The 16,517-nt window shown below is 42.8% G+C and overlaps 1 protein-coding gene across 6 annotated transcripts in view; it reads right to left on the bottom strand.

Moving 5' to 3' along the window:
* The window catches only part of dpp9 (dipeptidyl-peptidase 9), a 111,040-nt gene that overhangs the window by 25,802 nt on the left and 68,721 nt on the right, over positions 1–16,517 (bottom strand). For all 6 annotated transcript variants that reach the window (XM_072593796.1, XM_072593801.1, XM_072593798.1 and 3 more), the window contains 4 exons: positions 15,782–15,910; positions 6,728–6,789; positions 3,319–3,419; positions 2,309–2,486 (listed from right to left, as the gene is read on the bottom strand). In XM_072593796.1, the coding sequence (XP_072449897.1) occupies positions 2,309–2,486; positions 3,319–3,419; positions 6,728–6,789; positions 15,782–15,910 (470 nt within the window). The remainder of the gene's footprint in view (positions 1–2,308; positions 2,487–3,318; positions 3,420–6,727; positions 6,790–15,781; positions 15,911–16,517) is intronic.

The following is a 16,517-nucleotide window of genomic DNA, read 5'->3' on the forward strand; positions in this document are numbered from 1 at the left end:
GGCTTTCAATCCTCTAAACATTCCTGTCTCTCATTAACTGAGTCTGAACCCTCCAAAATCATTAGCTCTCAGGAACATCTTTTAGTAGTTTCTAGGTATAGGATAATCACCCAAGGAAAGTGAAAATACCCCAATTTGAATGGAGTCAACTCTATCTGCAGGGAGCCAATTTAATACTGCAGTCTATTCTGCAAAAACATTAATGTGGTCATTGCAATTTTTGGAGCATTCATGTACCCATCTTCCAAAATCCCCAAAATCTGCTCAATACTCCAAAGGTTGAACCAAATACTTACTTAGAGTCCTTACTACAACACAGCTGTCAAGAAATCCAACAAAGCCTAATCCATTGTGTTGGTAGTAGTATGCTAGGCTGGACAGGGGATTGACAAACTAATAGAAGACAGAGAATTGAGATAAAGTGCACATTTTCAGAATGACAACCTGTAAATACAGAAGTGCCACAGGGATCACTGCTGAGGCTACAATTAGTTATAAAATATTGATGAATTGGCCGAAGAAAATCAATATACTATCATCAAGTTTTGGATGACACAAAAATAGACAGGAAGACAAGTACTGAAGATGAGTGTACAGAAGGATACAGGTGTATTGAATGAGCAAGCAAAAACCTGGCAGATGAAATATAATGTAGAAGAATGTGAGGTTTTGCACTTTGGCAGAAAGAATAAAGGAACTGAATATCATCTACATGGAGAGAGATTGCACAAAGCTGCAGTACAGCTTGTTCCTTGTGAATAACGAAAAGCTACCAAGTTCAGCTGGTAATGGGTCAGGCAAATGGACTAGTGGCTTTTGTTTCAGAGGGAATGGAGTATAATAACAGAGAGAGGTTTTGCTAAAACCATACAAGGGAAAATTAGTCAGAATCTGGCATACTATTTTGGTCACCTTAACTAAGACAGTCCAGAGAAGGTACACTAGGTTGATTCTGGGAATGAAGAGATTTGCTTATGAGGAGAGGTCATGTAGGTGGGGCTTGTACTTTGAAATTTTAGAAGACCTTATTAAAACATGCAAAAATTCTTTGAAGCTAGACACAGAGGCTGTTTCCCCTTGTAGTAGTGATGAGGAGGGTTTCTTCCCCACCAAGGTTACTGAGCCTATGGAAATTCACTATCACAGAGAGGTGGTGAGGCTAGGTTGTTAAGTTACAATAATTATGCCAAAACACTTTTCTAAAAGTTAATTAGAATATTCCATCATGGATATTATCTAGTTTCAAAAACACTTAGTGATTTGAACATATCTTCGTTCATTTGCTTAATTTATTCAGATGCTTCTAAGTGGCCTGCCGGCACATCTTCACCAAATGTTATCACAATAATATTCTTAAAATTATTAGTAGTCTAAACAGCTTAAGGTGACTAGTCACTGACCAAAATTTATTTTTTTTCTCACCCCCTACATCATTATCCTCTGCTTCATATTACTGAGCCACTTTTTAAAGCCAGTATGGGGTTCTAACTAAAATAGACTCAAGGTGCATTTAAATTAACTCAACATTTTTACTTATCTTTCAGAGGACTCTTGTGGTGGATTGGTGGATTACCTCTGAGTGCCACTTGCTATGGAAGTGTGTCATGCATGTCCATAAAGACTGTCTTTTAAAAAAAAACTATCGTTCAGCCATAGCCCAACACAGAACTGTAAGATGAATGAACTTGGGAAAAGGCATTTAATACCATCTGGTTGCCAATCTATGCCAGAAGAACCAGATTTGAAATCTAACACAGACTAATCCATATGCAGTCACAGAATTATAGAATGTTTACAAAACACTGGATTGCCATTCAACCCCTTGTGACCATACTAGCACTTTGCAAGAGAAACTCATCTAGCTTTCCCACTGAGTACAGAATGGAATTACTGAGCAACACACGGATGGTTGCATTGCCACTTCCAAGTTTCCACTCCTAGACATACACCACCCTCACAAATATTGCCGCTTCTTCACTGTCAGTGGGTCAAAATCCAATGTGTCCCATGAATGAATTTAAAAAGACCTTCCTTGCTCTTTCCTCTCAGCTCTGCATTTTTCTCTTCAGCTAATAATGAAAGCCAAGTCCTCAATGTCTACTAGCTAATGCACACCACAAAATGAATCCAGTCTAAACCCAGTTCCCAGCTGTCAGGAACCAGAAAAAAGGTTAGGAGACTCATTAATGCAATGCCAAAATTGGAAGACTTATAACAAAAAGCATTCCATAGACTTTCATGAATCTCAATTGAGGAAAACATTGCCTGAAGACTAAATTTTTGCTCTTCACTGATGTTCTCCACTTACATTTATCCATATATCTGTTACTTCTTCATAAATAATGTGTGGATGAACTGTTTCTGGCACAGCCTCGACAAACTTGAGTCTTTCATTTTCATCCTTAGTTACAGGAATAAATAGTGATGTTGGAATCAAAACCAAACGAAGTCTCTGTTGAGATCGATCGAGTAACACTGCCCAGGCACTATTACAAAAAAAAAGACAAACAAACTTATTCACTGCTGTAATAGGGGCTCTCCAGTGAAGGTTTTTGGAAAATGATTATTTTTGGTTAGAGGCGATGGGCTTTTTAGGTCCAACAAACTGATTCAAGAGTGCAATTTGCATTCTCTGCTATTTGAACACAAGTTCCTTGAATTCCAGTGTAGGCCCAATTGTTTAAGAATCCAAGCAAAGAACTGTAGGGGAGTTGTACCCATTTCACTTTCTCTATTTAGGCACCCTTAAATCTGACTGCAAATTCACACAGCCATACACCTGTTTTCTAATGCTGGATGTTCCTGTGGGTTGGATACTTTACACTCGAAGATAGCTGTAGTGCACCCACCTGCATTGAGTCAGAACAAGAGTCAGAACATCTTCAAACTCATTTTAAAATATGTTTCTGTAGTTCTGGGCTAAAATGGCAAAACCTATTCATATGAATTAAATTTAACTCAACTGATCTTCTGATGCGTTAACACAGACGCTTTATAATTTAATACTTGATGAGATTATGTTAGGATTTCTTCTCAAATAATCCAGCACTGACCAATAGAAAATTGTGCCTGAAAATTCAGGACAAATGTAGTAATTGGTGGCAGGACAGGGAGAAGCAGTTAAGGATAAGAGACATTAAAAAATACAACAGCAATTTTGAGTGTTGATAGTACCAGGCTGTAGTGCAATGGTCTCTTCCCTTCTATAATGATCAGATAAATCTCTCAAATATTTGATTTCAATTCTTAATTTTTTTTTCACAAAGGAAAAATACATTCTGATGACAACAATATAGTAACCCAGAAGAAAGAACATACAAATTTCCATCTTTTGTCCATCCAGCTCGTGCGATGTATTCAATGCCAGGGAAAAGAATCTCAAATGGCTGAACTAATTCTTTGTCTTGCGCACTCAGGATCTACCAAAAGGGAGGGAGGGGGGGGAGGGGGAGGGGGAAGAGAGAAAATTCAGTTATGATTAGCATTATAGTTAGCTGTACTGACAGTGTAATGAATCAACCAGGGATTTCTTATACCACAAAATCTAAGTGTGGTGAGAAATCAGTTTCTTGCTTTAAAATGTTTTGAAGAATACAAGTTTTATAGTCACACGACACCAGGTTACAGTCCAACAAGTTTATTTGAAATCACAAGCTTTCCGAATGCTGCTCCTTCATCAGGTGAAGTCTGATTGAGTAGCAGTACTCTGAAAGCTTGTGATTTCAAATCAACCTAATGGACTATAAACTGGTGTCGAATGACTTCAGACTTTGTCCACTCCAGTTCAATATTGGTACCTTGACAATAAAAATTTTATAGATTAGATGAAGACCACATTCTTCACAATTGTATTCTTCTGCCTTTTTCCATAGCTTTTAAAAGACAAAATGATTTTAAAAATTGAAGTACATTAAAGATCGCTACTCTGGTCGAATATTCGCAGTGTATTTTGTTAAATCCCTTCACTAATTGATTTGGCCAGTGAAAATATTTTTCTTCTTCCATCCAATTTACTAAAATCTCCATTTTGAGCATCCTTATATTATGTTCTAAAATTCAGAACTACTGTATATATTCATGTATAAGTAAATCTCATGTACAAGTTGATTCCTTATTTTGGCCAAAAATCTTGTATTTTCCATATACCTCATGTATAAGTTGACCCAACTATATTGCATTATAAACCTCTTACAACGAAAACTGCATGTTCCCATTAACTTATTTTGCTGAAATTTCATAGATTTTTCAGAAAATATCTGCTTAATGAAGAAAATAAGTCAATGTTCCCATTAATCGACTTAAACGAAATCGTATTCACTCATTCATTCTGGTAACTCTACTCATCGCTCTTTGCTTACTATATCACATCACCATTCATTCCTAAGTCTAGTTATCTGACTTGGTTTACTACAGCATGTTTTGATTCATTCATTCATACAAACCAGTACTAAGTTTATCAGTACTTATGAACTTGAAAAATGGCAAGTTACAACATTACCACATGAAATTAGAGAGAAATAGTTACTGTGGTTTAAGCACCGGGAAGACAGTGGGAAAGGCTGTGCATTATCATCTCTAGTTATGATGACTTGACTTTATATTTCACCTTTAATGGAATAAGACATGTCAAACCATTTGAAAGGAACATTATTGGGGGGAAAAATGACGGTTCTCCCCACCCATGCTCACTCAGAGGGGACACAAGAGTGACAGGCAGATTGACACACCTCGTTCCCTTTCTGTGGGTTAAAGCGTTACCTGCTGGAGGATGTGAGGCATTGACAACCGTCACTCATTAATCATGGGTTGAGTGAGCCACTGTGTAACAGGTAAAAACAATGACTACAGATGCTGGAAACCAGAGTCTAGATTAGAGTGTGCTGGAAAAGCACAGCAGTTCAGGCAGCATCCGAGGAGCAGGAAAATCGACGTTTCGGGCAAAAGCCCTTCTTCAGGAATACAGGCAGACAGTCTGAAGGATGGAGAGATAAGTGAGAGGAGGGTGGGGAGAAAGTAGCATAGAGTACAATAGGTGAGTGGGGGAGGGGATGAAGGTGATAGGTTAGGTGGAAAAGAAGATAGGCAGGTAGGACAAGTCATGGGGACAGTGCTGAGCTGCAACCTTGGAACTGGGGTGAGGTGGGGGAAGGGGAAATGAGGAAACTGTTGAAGTCCACATTGATGCCCTGGGGTTGAAGTGTTTTACTGCTCCTCGGATGCTGCCTGAACTTCTGTGCTTTTCCAGCACCACTCTAATCTAGACTGTGTAACAGGGCCTTCCACCTTACCTCACCCCCACCCCCACCCCCACCAAATTCGGCATGACGCTACAAACTGCCAGCGCCCTCCATTAGCATGGCCCCGTGTTGATGCATGGTGGGGAGGTAGTGCTGGTCCCCTGTCTCCAATGACATCACTGCCCAACAATCAGGATGTATGCTTGCTTGATGGGCAGGTCACAAGCCAATCAGAGCTGTGGCCTGTGGGTAAGGAACCCACCCACCCGAACATCACAAAGAGATTGGGACTCCATGTACTGTATCAGAGAGTGTAGCAAATTGAGCAAAGTTTGTGTTCCTAACTCAGAAATGGTAGGAAGATGGACAGTAGAAGGTTAGGATTCAATAAGTATTTAGGATTCTTCTTTTCCTGGGATTAGTTGTGCAATCAAATAGACTTCTGTTAAAAAAAAATGGTATTTCGAACTGTAGCATGAATCACAGCTCCTTGAAAACAGTACCTCATGTATAAGTCAATCTCCCAACTTCAGCTTTAAAAAATGACTTCAAAATTCGACCTATACATGAGTATATACAGTAACACAAGGCAGGCCCAAATTTACAGATACTGTAGTCCAACATAATAAACTAAGCATTAAATGGCAGAGACAACCAATAAAGGTCCCATTCATTTCTCAGCCAGCCACCTGGATGTTAGACATCAAGAGATACAAATATCCTTTAAAGTCCTCTTCCGCATGCTGAATTTTAGCTCCTCTAAATAACGAGACCCCCAGTTGACAGCAGCTCTACTCCATCCCAGTTCCATATGCGCACAGTCTTGAGTTGAAAGGCACACTGCTCCAAATTTCTTTAATTTGCTCTCAGGCTCACCCTACATAGCAGCAATTCTACCTTCTCGTCCACTCTTCTGCTAATAAGTACTGTTGGCTTCCTTGAGCTTCAGTTTTTAGCAGCGTAAAGTTACAAATAATTCCAGAGCTTCTCCGAGCCATAAATCCCTCAACAGTTGATCTACAGCAGCACTTCAGCTACATGAAGCATACTATCCTGCTTGTCTGCTCTCACAGGGTGCTGTTTACACCAGAACTGATCTGCGTGACCTGTTAATATCTGATGTGTTTCTCTTACTATCTTATCCAGAATCTGATGTAGCCAACAAACATACTAATATACAAAATCAGAATAAGAGGCTGCCAGTTGGCCCCTTGGGCCTATTCTGCCATTCAAGATTGTAGCTGATCTGATTACTCCATTGCCTGACTAACCTCAATAATTCTTCAGCCACTTGCTTATCAAGCATCTATCTCTACTTTAAAAATATTCAAACACTTATGTCAAATTTTAGGAAGCACTAACAGAAAAATGCATTATCTGTAGGTGAAAATACAGAAAAACAGTCCCATAATTTCTAACAGTCTGACGCTTTCAACATAAATAATTGTTTTTATCATGCTATTTATCCAACATTTCAAAGGAATACTTACAGTCCCATGGCTGTTTGCTCTGAACTCAGACAATTTAAGTGTTATCTTGGGGTTCTTACTTCCTGTAAGAATGAGATAATAAAGTTTCAATGTTAGCTTGCAACAGAAAAGTCATAAAGGAACCTAGAGCCCTTCGACTACCTTCTAATACAAACATTTAAATTTGTTATCATCGGTACCAATGACATAGCTATGAAAGGGTTTGAGGACCCGAAAAGTGAATATAGGGAGTTAGGTTGGAAGTGAAAAGGCAGGACGAACAGAGTAATCAGAGGATTGTTACTGGTGCCACGGGTTAGTGAGGCTAGGAACAGAAAGCGTGTGCAGATGAACACGTGATCGCAGGGCTGGTGTAGGAGGAAGGGCTTCAAATATGTGGATCATTGGGATACCTTCTGGAGAAGATGGGACCTGTACAAGAAGGATGAGTTGCACCTAAACTGGAGGGGCACCAATATCCTGGGCGGGAGGTTTGCTGGAGCTCTTCGGGAAGTTTAAACTAGTTTGGCAAGTGGATGAGAAGTGGAGTTACAGATTTGAGGATGGAGTAGATAGCAAACAGCCAGAGAGTCTGTCAGGAGGGACAGACAGTTCATAGGGGAAGTTGCAGTCAGTGTGATAGGTTGAAGTGTGTCTATTTTAAGGAAAAAGGGTGATGAACTTAGAGTATGAATCTGTAATTGCAACTATGTTGTTGTGGCCATTACGGAAACTTGGATATCATAGGGGCAAGAATGGCTGTTGGATGTTCAAGGGTTTAACTGTTGCAAAAGGAATGGGGGAGTCGTTAAAAGAGGTGGAGGAAGGGCAATGCTAATCAGGGATCGTATCATAGCTGCAGAAAAGGAAGTCGTCCAGGAGGGTTTGTCTTCATAGACAGTATGGGTGGAAGTCAGAAACAGAAAAGGAGCAGTCACTTTATTGGGAGTTTTCTTCAGATGCTCCAACAGCAATAGAGACACAGAGGAGCAGATTTGGATGCAGATTTTGGAAAGATGCAGAAGTAACAGGATTGTTGTCATGGGTGACTTCAACTTCCCTAATATTGATTGCAAACTCCTTAGTTCTAAAAGTGTGGATGAAGCAGTTTTTGTCAGGTGTGTCCCAGAAGGATTCCTGACTCAATATGTAGATAGACTGACCAGAGGGGTGGCCATATTGGATTTGGTGCTTGGCAACAAACCAGACCAGGCACCAGGCCTCTCGGTGGGAGAAAATTTTAGTGAAACTGATCACAACTCCATGACCTTTAATATATCTCAGGGAGATAGGTGTAGATGGTATGGAAAAGTATTTAACCAGTGGAGGAGGAATTACAATGCTATTAGGCAGGAACTGGGGCGCCTAAATTGGAAAGAAATGTTCTCAGGAAAGTGCACGACAGAAATGTGGACATTGGATAGGTTTGTCTCACTGAGGCAAGGAAGGGATGGTAGGGTGAAGGAACCTTGGGTGATAAGGGATGTGGAACATCTGGTCAAAAGGAAGAAGGAAGCTCACTTAAGGTTGAGGAGGCAAGGATCAGACAGTGCTACAGAGGGTTACAAGGTAACCAGGAAGGAACTGAAGAATGGACTTTGGAGAGTTAGAAGGGGGCATGAAAAAGCTTTAGTGGGTAGGATTAAGGAAAATCCTAAGGTGTTCAACACTTTTGTAGAGAACAAGAGAATGGTCAGACTGAGGGCAGGGTTGATCAAGGATAGTGGATGGAACTTGTGCCTGGATTCAGAGGTGATAGAGGAGTTCCTTCATGAATACTTTGCTTCAGTATTCACTGTTGAGAGGGACCTTGGTGTTTCTGAGGACAATGTGAAACAGACTCATATGCTCAAACAGGTTGATGTTAAGAAGGAGGATGTGCTGAAAATTTTGACAAACATAAGGATAGATAAGTCCCTTGGGTCACATCGGATACACCCAAGTTTACTACAGGAAGGAAGGAAGAGATTACTGCGCCTTTGGCGATGATCTTTGTGTCCTCACTGTCCAGTGGAGTAGTGCCAAATGACTAGGAAAATGTCATTCCCTTGTACAAAAAAGGGCAAAGGGATAATCCTGGGAATTACAAACCAGTCAGTCTTATGCCTGTGGTGGGCAAGTTATTGGAGAGGACTCTGAGAGACAGGATATATGATTATTCAGGAAACCATGGTTTGAATAGAGATAGTGATCATGGCTTTGAGAGGGGCATGTCATGCCTCACAAGCCTTACTGAATTCTTTGAGGATGTGACAAAACAAATTGATGAAGGTAGAGCAATGGATGTGACATACATGGATTTTAGCCAGGAGTTTGATCAGGTTCCCCATGGTAGGCTCATTCAGAAAGTAAGGGGGCATTGGATATAGGGGAATTTGATTGTCTGGATACAGAATTGGCTGGCTAATAGAAGACGGAGGTTGGTAGTTGTGTGAAGTGTTCAGCCTGGAGCTTGGTGACCAGTGGTGTTCCATAGGGATCTTGTTCTGGGACCTCTGCTCTTTGTGACTTTTATAAATGACTTGGATGAGGAAGTGACAGGGTGGGTTACTAAGTTTGCCAATGACAGAAGGTTGGTGGAGCAGTGGATAGTGTGGGGGCTGTTGTAGTTGCGATGAGACATTGACAGGATGCAGAACTGGGCTGATAAGTAGCAAATGAAGTTCAACCTAGAAAAGTGTGAAGCAATTCATTTTGAAAGATCAAACTTGAATGCAGAATATAGGGTTAAAGGCAGGATTCTTGGCAGTGGGGACAAACCTTGGGTTCCATGTCCACAGATCCCTCAAAGTTGCCAAGCAGGTTGATAAGATTGTTAAGAAAGCATGTTGTGTGTCGGCTTTCATTAGCAGGGGGATTGAGTTTAAGAGTCGAGAGGTTATGCTGAAGCTCTATAGAGCCCTGGTTAGATTAACTTAGAGTCATAGTCGTAGAGATGTACAGCATGGAAACAGACCCTTCGGTCCAACCTGTCCATGCCAACCAGATATCCCAACCCAAAGTAGTCCCATCTGCCAGCACCCAGCCCATATCCCTCCAAACCCTTCCTATTCATATACCCATCCAAATGCCTCTTAAACGTTGCAATTGTACCAGCTTCCCCAACTTCCTCTGGCAGCTCATTCCATACACCTACCACCCTCTGCATGAAAAAGTTGCCCCTTAGGTCTCTTTTATATCTTTCCCTCTCACCTTAAACCTATGCCCTCTAGTTCTGGACTCCCCAACCCCAGGGAAAAGACTTTGCCTATTTACCCTATACATGCCCCTCATAATTTTGTAAGCCTCTATAAGGTCACCCCTCAGTCTCTGATGCTTCAGGGAAAACAACCCCAGCCTGTTCAGCCTCTCCCTGTAGCTCAGATCCTCCAACCCTGGCAACATCCTTGTAAATCTTTTCTGAACCCTTTCAAGTTTCACAACATCTTTCCAATAGGAAGGAGACCAGAATTGCATGCAATATTCCAACAGTGGCCTAACCAATGTCCTGTACAGCCGCAACATGACCTCCTGACTCCTGTACTCAATAGTCTGACCAATAAAACATACCAAACGCCTTCTTCACTATCCTATCTACCTGCGACTCCACTTTCAAGGAGCTATGAACTTGCAATCCAAGGTCTCTCTGTTCAGCAACACTGCCTAGGACCTTACATTAAGTGAATAAGTCCTGCTAAGATTTGCTTTCCCAAAATGCAGCACCTCACATTTATCCGAATTAAACTCCATCTGACACTTCTCAGTCCATTGGCCCATCAGGTCAAGATCCTGTTGTAATCGGAGGTAACCTTCTTTGCTATCCACTACACCTCCAATTTTGGTGTCATCTGCAAACTTACTAACTGTACCTCTTATGCTCATACTCAAATCATTTATGTAAATGACAAAAAGTAGAGGACCCAGCACCGATCCTTGTAGCACTCCACTGGTCACAGGCCTCCAGTCTGAAAAATAACTCTCCACCACCACCCTCTGTCTTCTACCTTTGAGCCAGTTCTCTATCCAAATGGCTAGATCTCCCTGTATTCAATGAGATGCAACCTTGCTAATCAGTCTCCCATGGGGAACCTTGTCGAACACCTTACTGAAGTCCATATAGATCACAGCTACCGCTCTGCCCTCATCAATCCTCTTTGTTACTTCTTCAAAAAACTCAATCAAGTTTGTGAGAAATGATTTTCCATGCACAAAGCCATGTTGACTATCCCTAATCAGTCCTTGCCTTTCCAAATACATGTACATCCTGTCCCTCAGGATTCCCTCCAACAACTTGCCCACCACCAAGGTCAGGCTCACTGGTCTATAGTTCCTTGGCTTGTCCTTGCCACCCTTCTTAAACAGTGGCACCACGTTTGCCAACCTCCAGTCTTCCGTCACCTCACTTCTGACTATCCATATCTTAGCAAGAGGCCGAGCAAACACTTCTCTAGTTTCCCACAGAGTCCTTCGGTACACCTGATCAGGTCCTGGGGATTTATACACCTTTATCCGTTTGAAGACATCCAGCACTTCCTCCTCTGTAATCTGGACATTTTGCAAGATGTCACCATTTATATCTTCCATATCCTTTTCCACAGTAAATACTGATGCAAAATACTCATTAAATATCTCCCCCATTTTCTGCAGCTCCACACAAAGGCCTCCTTGCTTGGAATTTTGTGTTCAGTTCTGGTCACCTCATTATAGGAAGGATGCGGAAGCATTAGAGTGTGTAAAGGAGATATACCAGAGTGCTGTCTGGACTGAAGGGCATGTCTTATGAAGAAAGGTTGAGGGAGCTTGGGCTTTTCTCACTGGGTCGAAGAAGGGTGAGCGGTGACTTGATAGATGTGTACAAGATGATGAGAGGCATAATTTTAAGGTGACTGGAGTAAGGTTCAGGGGAAATGTCAGAGGTTGGTTCTTTGCTCAGGGAGTCGTGGGTGCATAGAATGCACCGTCAGTGGTGGTAGGGGACTCAGAAACATTAGGGACATTTAAGCGACTCTTGGAAAGGCACATGGATGATTGTAAAATGAAGGATACATAGGTTAGTTTGATCTTAGAGTAGGATAAAAGCTTGGCACAACATCAAGAGCCGAAGGGCCTGTACTGTTTTATGTTTAATTCTATTCAGAACTATTTCAATATTTAGGAAATGTGTAAGCAATGTGTCAAAACGAACAACTCGTTTTCAGATCCGCTGTCTTGAGTGGTCAGAAATTCCACAAAAGACATTCTAGAGTAGTAAACAATAAAACTGTACAAATATGATGCGCACAATATAAAAAGGGATAAAAAATAACACCTTGACTGATGGTTTTAAAAAGATTAGTTTCCAGAATGTAATAGCATAAAGCCTTGCTGTAACCAATTCCTAGGTAATTACCTTGTTGTAAAAGATAACTCCTGTTATCTGCTTAAACATAATGGCTCTTTTCCTGCTAAACGACTACATCTCAAACATGAATGACCACACATGGAAACAAATAAATTTGTGGAAGTGAAAACACCATGGATTTTATTATGGTGTATTGATATTTGGCATCATCACATATACTTTTCCCTCTTGTGGCATACAAACACTCAGACTGCTTTCAAAGAATCTATTACAAGGGTGACAATCATTTGTTTTGATCCCCGTAAAGATTGCTAATATTTAAAAAGAGAGCTGAATTGCCCAGCAAGTGATAGAAACAATGAAATATTCCACTTAATATAAAAATTAAACTAAAATCAAAATAGATCTATCATTAATTAACAGGCAACTGATATGTCAAAATTAAGACAATGTACACATTAACCAACACAACTAAAACACATCTTATGAACTGCTTTCAACGTTTGCCACACTTTGACAGATGTGGGTATTACTCAAGTTGCCCCATTGTCATTTCCAGCTCTCCAGCAATTTACTGCTCCGTGTCACGATGGGTTGAAACTTCCACTGTCCTTCAATAGTTGTTCAACCGTTGCCCAATCTGCATTGAGGTTTTCTGGATCTGATTATCAATAGCATTGTCCACAGCAACTCTTTGCTCCCTAATCATCTGCTCAGCTCCATTCTTCTTGAAACAGAAGCTAAACTCTTAGGCATCTTTTGCTGTTAAAAATTATTTCCCATTTCCAAAAAACAACCTACTTCCACATAGCAATGATTTGTTTGCCTGTGTCGAAAACAGCATCTTCCTTTACTGTGAAATGATGTTAAAACTGACACACTATCCAATTGGCTTGTTTGAATTTCTCTCTCCACAACACATGGACAGGTCTCTAAGTCAAGGTGCTTATCATGACTTCACTATCCTTCAGATGGTTTGTTCCATTTCAAATTAAAGGTGACACTTCAACCATAATCTTTTTGTAAATTTCTGCATTGACAGATTGATGAGGCTTTGGCAAGTGCATTCAGTATACAGCTGAAAAATGTGTTGCTGGAAAAGCGCAGCAGGTCAGGCAGCATCCAAGGAGCAGGAGAATCGATGATTCAGGCATAAGCCCTTCATCAGGAACAAGGAAGGTGTGCCAAGCAGGCTAAGATAAAAGGTAGGGAGGAGGGACTTTGGGGAGGGGCGTTGGAAATACGATAGGTGGAAGGAGGTTAAGGTGAGGGTGATAGGCCGGAGAGGGGGTGGGACGGAGAGGTCGGGAAGAAGATTGTAGGTCAAGAAGTCGGTGCTGAGTCCGAGGGTTGGGACTGAGATAAGGTGGGGGAAGGGGAAATGAGAAAATGGAGAAATCTGCATTCATCCCTTGTGGTTGAAGGGTTCCTAGGCGGAAGATGAGGCGCTCTTCCTCCAGGCGTCATGTTGCCATGGTCTGGCGATGGAGGTGGCCAAGGACCTGCATGTCCTTGGCGGAGTGGGAGGGGGAGTTAAAGTGTTCAGCCATGGGGCGGTTGTGTTGGTTGGTGCGGGTGTCCCAGAGGTGTTCTCGGAAACGTACCGCAAGTAGGTGGCCTGTCTCCCCAGTATAGAGGAGACCACATCGGGTGCAGTAAATGATGTGTGTGGAGGTGCAGGTGATATGGAAGGATCCCTTGGGGCCTTGGAGGAAAGTGAGAGGGGAGGTGTGGGCGCAAGTTTTGCATTTCTAGCGGTTGCAGAGGAAGGTGCCAGGAGTGGAGGTTGGGTTGGTGGGGGGTGTGAACCTGACGAGGGAGTTGCGGAGGGAGTGGTCTTTCTGGAACGCTGATAGGGGAGGGGAGGGAAATATATCCTTGGTGGTGGGGTCTGTTTTGAGGTGGCGGAAATGACGAAGGATGATACGATATATCTGGAGGTTGGTGGGGTGATAGGCGAGGACCAGTGGGGTTCTGTCCTGGTGGCGATTGGAGGGGCAGGATTCAAGGGTGGAGGAGCGGGAAGTGGAGGAGATGCGGTGGAGAGCATCGGCAACCACGTCTGAGGGGAAATTGCGGTCTTTGAAGGAGGCGGCCATCTGGGCTGTTCGGTATTGGAATTGGTCCTTCTGGGAGCAGATGCAGTGGAGGCGAAGGAATTGGGAATATGGGATGGCGTTTTTACAGGGGGAAGGGTGGGAGGTGGTGTAATCTAGGTAGCTGTGGGAGTCGGTCGGACAACTAGTACCTACAACAAATCCGAAATCAACACGGACAGTTTCTATAAATGCCATCCCATATTCCCAATTCCTTCTCCTCCGCCACATCTGCTCCCAGGAGGACCAAATCCAATACCGAACAACCCAGATGGCCTTCTTCAAAGACCGCAATTTCCCCTCAGACGTGGTTGACGATGCTCTCCACCGCATCTCCTCCACTTCCCGCTCCTCCGCCCTTGAACCCGGTCCCTCCAATCGCCACCAGGACAGAACCTCACTGGTCCTCACCTACCACCCCACCAACCTCCAGATACATCGTATTATCCTTCGTCATTTCTGCCACCTCCAAACAGACCCCATCACCAAAGATATATTTCCCTCCCCTCCCCTATCAGCGTTCCAGAAAGACCACTCCCTCCACGACTCCTTCGTCAAGTCCACACCCCCCCCCCCCCAACCCTACCTCCACTCCCAGCACCTTCCCCTGCAACCGCAAGAAATGCAAAACTTGCGCCCACACCACCCCCCCACTCCCTCACCGCCCTGCAAGGGATGCTTCCATATCCACCACAAATTCACCTGCACCTCCCCATACATCATTTATTGCATCCGCTGCACCCGATGTGGCCTCCTCTATATTGGGGAGACAGGCCGCCTACTTGTGGAACGTTTCAGAGAATACCTCTGGGACACCCGCACCAACCAACCCAATCGCCCCGTGGCTGAACACTTTAACTTCCCCCTCCCACTCCACCAAGGATATGCAGGTCCTTGGCCTCCTCCATCTCCAGACCATGGCAACATGACGCCTGGAGGAAGAGCGACTCATCTTCCACCTAGGAACCCTCCAGCCACAAGGGATGAATGCGGATTTCTCCAGCTTCCCCATTTCCCCTCCCCCCATCTTTTCTCAGTCCCAGCCCTCAGACACAGCACCGACTTCTTGACCTGCAATCATCTTTCCGACCTCTCCGCCCCCACCCCCTCTCCAGCCTATCACCCTCACCTTAACCTCCTTCCACCTATCATATTACCAACGCCCCTCCCCCAAGTCCCTCCTCCCTATCTTTTATCTTAGCCTGCTTGGCACACCTTCCTCATTCCTGAAGAAGGGCTTATGCCCAAAACGTCGATTCTCCTGCTCCTTGGATGCTGCCTGACCTGCTGCGCTTTTCCAGCAACACATTTTCAGCTCTGATCTCCAGCATCTGCAGTCCTCACTTTCTCCTAGCATTCAGTATACTTCAAAAGAATTAAGATGGAGCATACCATCAGGATGTTGTGGTGCTTTTCACCATTCGCAGCACAGCAAGATCAAAATGTTAAACAACTCTGCTAGGTGGGTGTAAAGCTCCAATGTTCAGAGTCCACAACTTTAAAACAGGAAGGAAGTGACTACAAATTCCACTATTTTTAAATACTTCATTAACTCATCAGAGAAAGTGTGGATTTAAAAATAAATAGCTGTACAAATATTCACAACTGTTATTCTTGGAATAAGCCAGTGCATCTCAAATCATGAGCCCCACTTCTAACCTGTTCGTGGGTATCTGTAGGTGTCAGCTTTCCTCTCTTCCAGTGCAGGGGATGGTACATGAATGATTTCCACGTCAGACTCATCCACTTCCTCATACAAAAGATAAAAAGTTTTCACGCCATCTGAATCTACAAGTAAGGCAAAAACACATTGGTACAATTGATGATGATGCTGGACATAGTACTCCTGTTTATTAAAGTCAGATACAAAGTTTTGTTCTAAAGAAGAACTTTCATTTACATACTGCCTTTCATGACCTTAGATATCTCAAAGCATTTGTCAGCCAATAGCATACTTTGAAGTTCAGTCATTGCTGTTGGCCAAGAAATGCATCTGATAAGCAGAAAGATAACCAGGTAATTTGCCTTAGCAATGTTAGCAATAAATGTTGGCCAGGATACTAAAATAACGCATTCACTCTTGGAGGCAAAACAAAGCCTTTACACAGGGTTCTCTAATCCTTTTCCCTTTTCATGTGAACATTTGAATATTTCACCCAATCAAGAGGCCGGTGAACAAATATTAGAAAGATGTGATTTGACAACAGTAACCACAATCTCTACACCCAACCAGTTTTATGGATCGGGCAGGGAGTGGAGCATAGAGATTGAGAAACTGGTGGGGTTGTGGGCACCAGGAGGCGAGGGAGGAAGAGAGGAAGGAAGACAGGGGATTACAGGTCTTAACCACATGCTCCCCTTTCCCACCCCACAACCTCAATCTCACACTCCCCTC

The sequence above is a fragment of the Chiloscyllium punctatum genome, chromosome 24 (genome assembly GCF_047496795.1).
Source record: "Chiloscyllium punctatum isolate Juve2018m chromosome 24, sChiPun1.3, whole genome shotgun sequence".
Classification (NCBI taxonomy): Eukaryota; Metazoa; Chordata; class Chondrichthyes; order Orectolobiformes; family Hemiscylliidae; genus Chiloscyllium; species Chiloscyllium punctatum.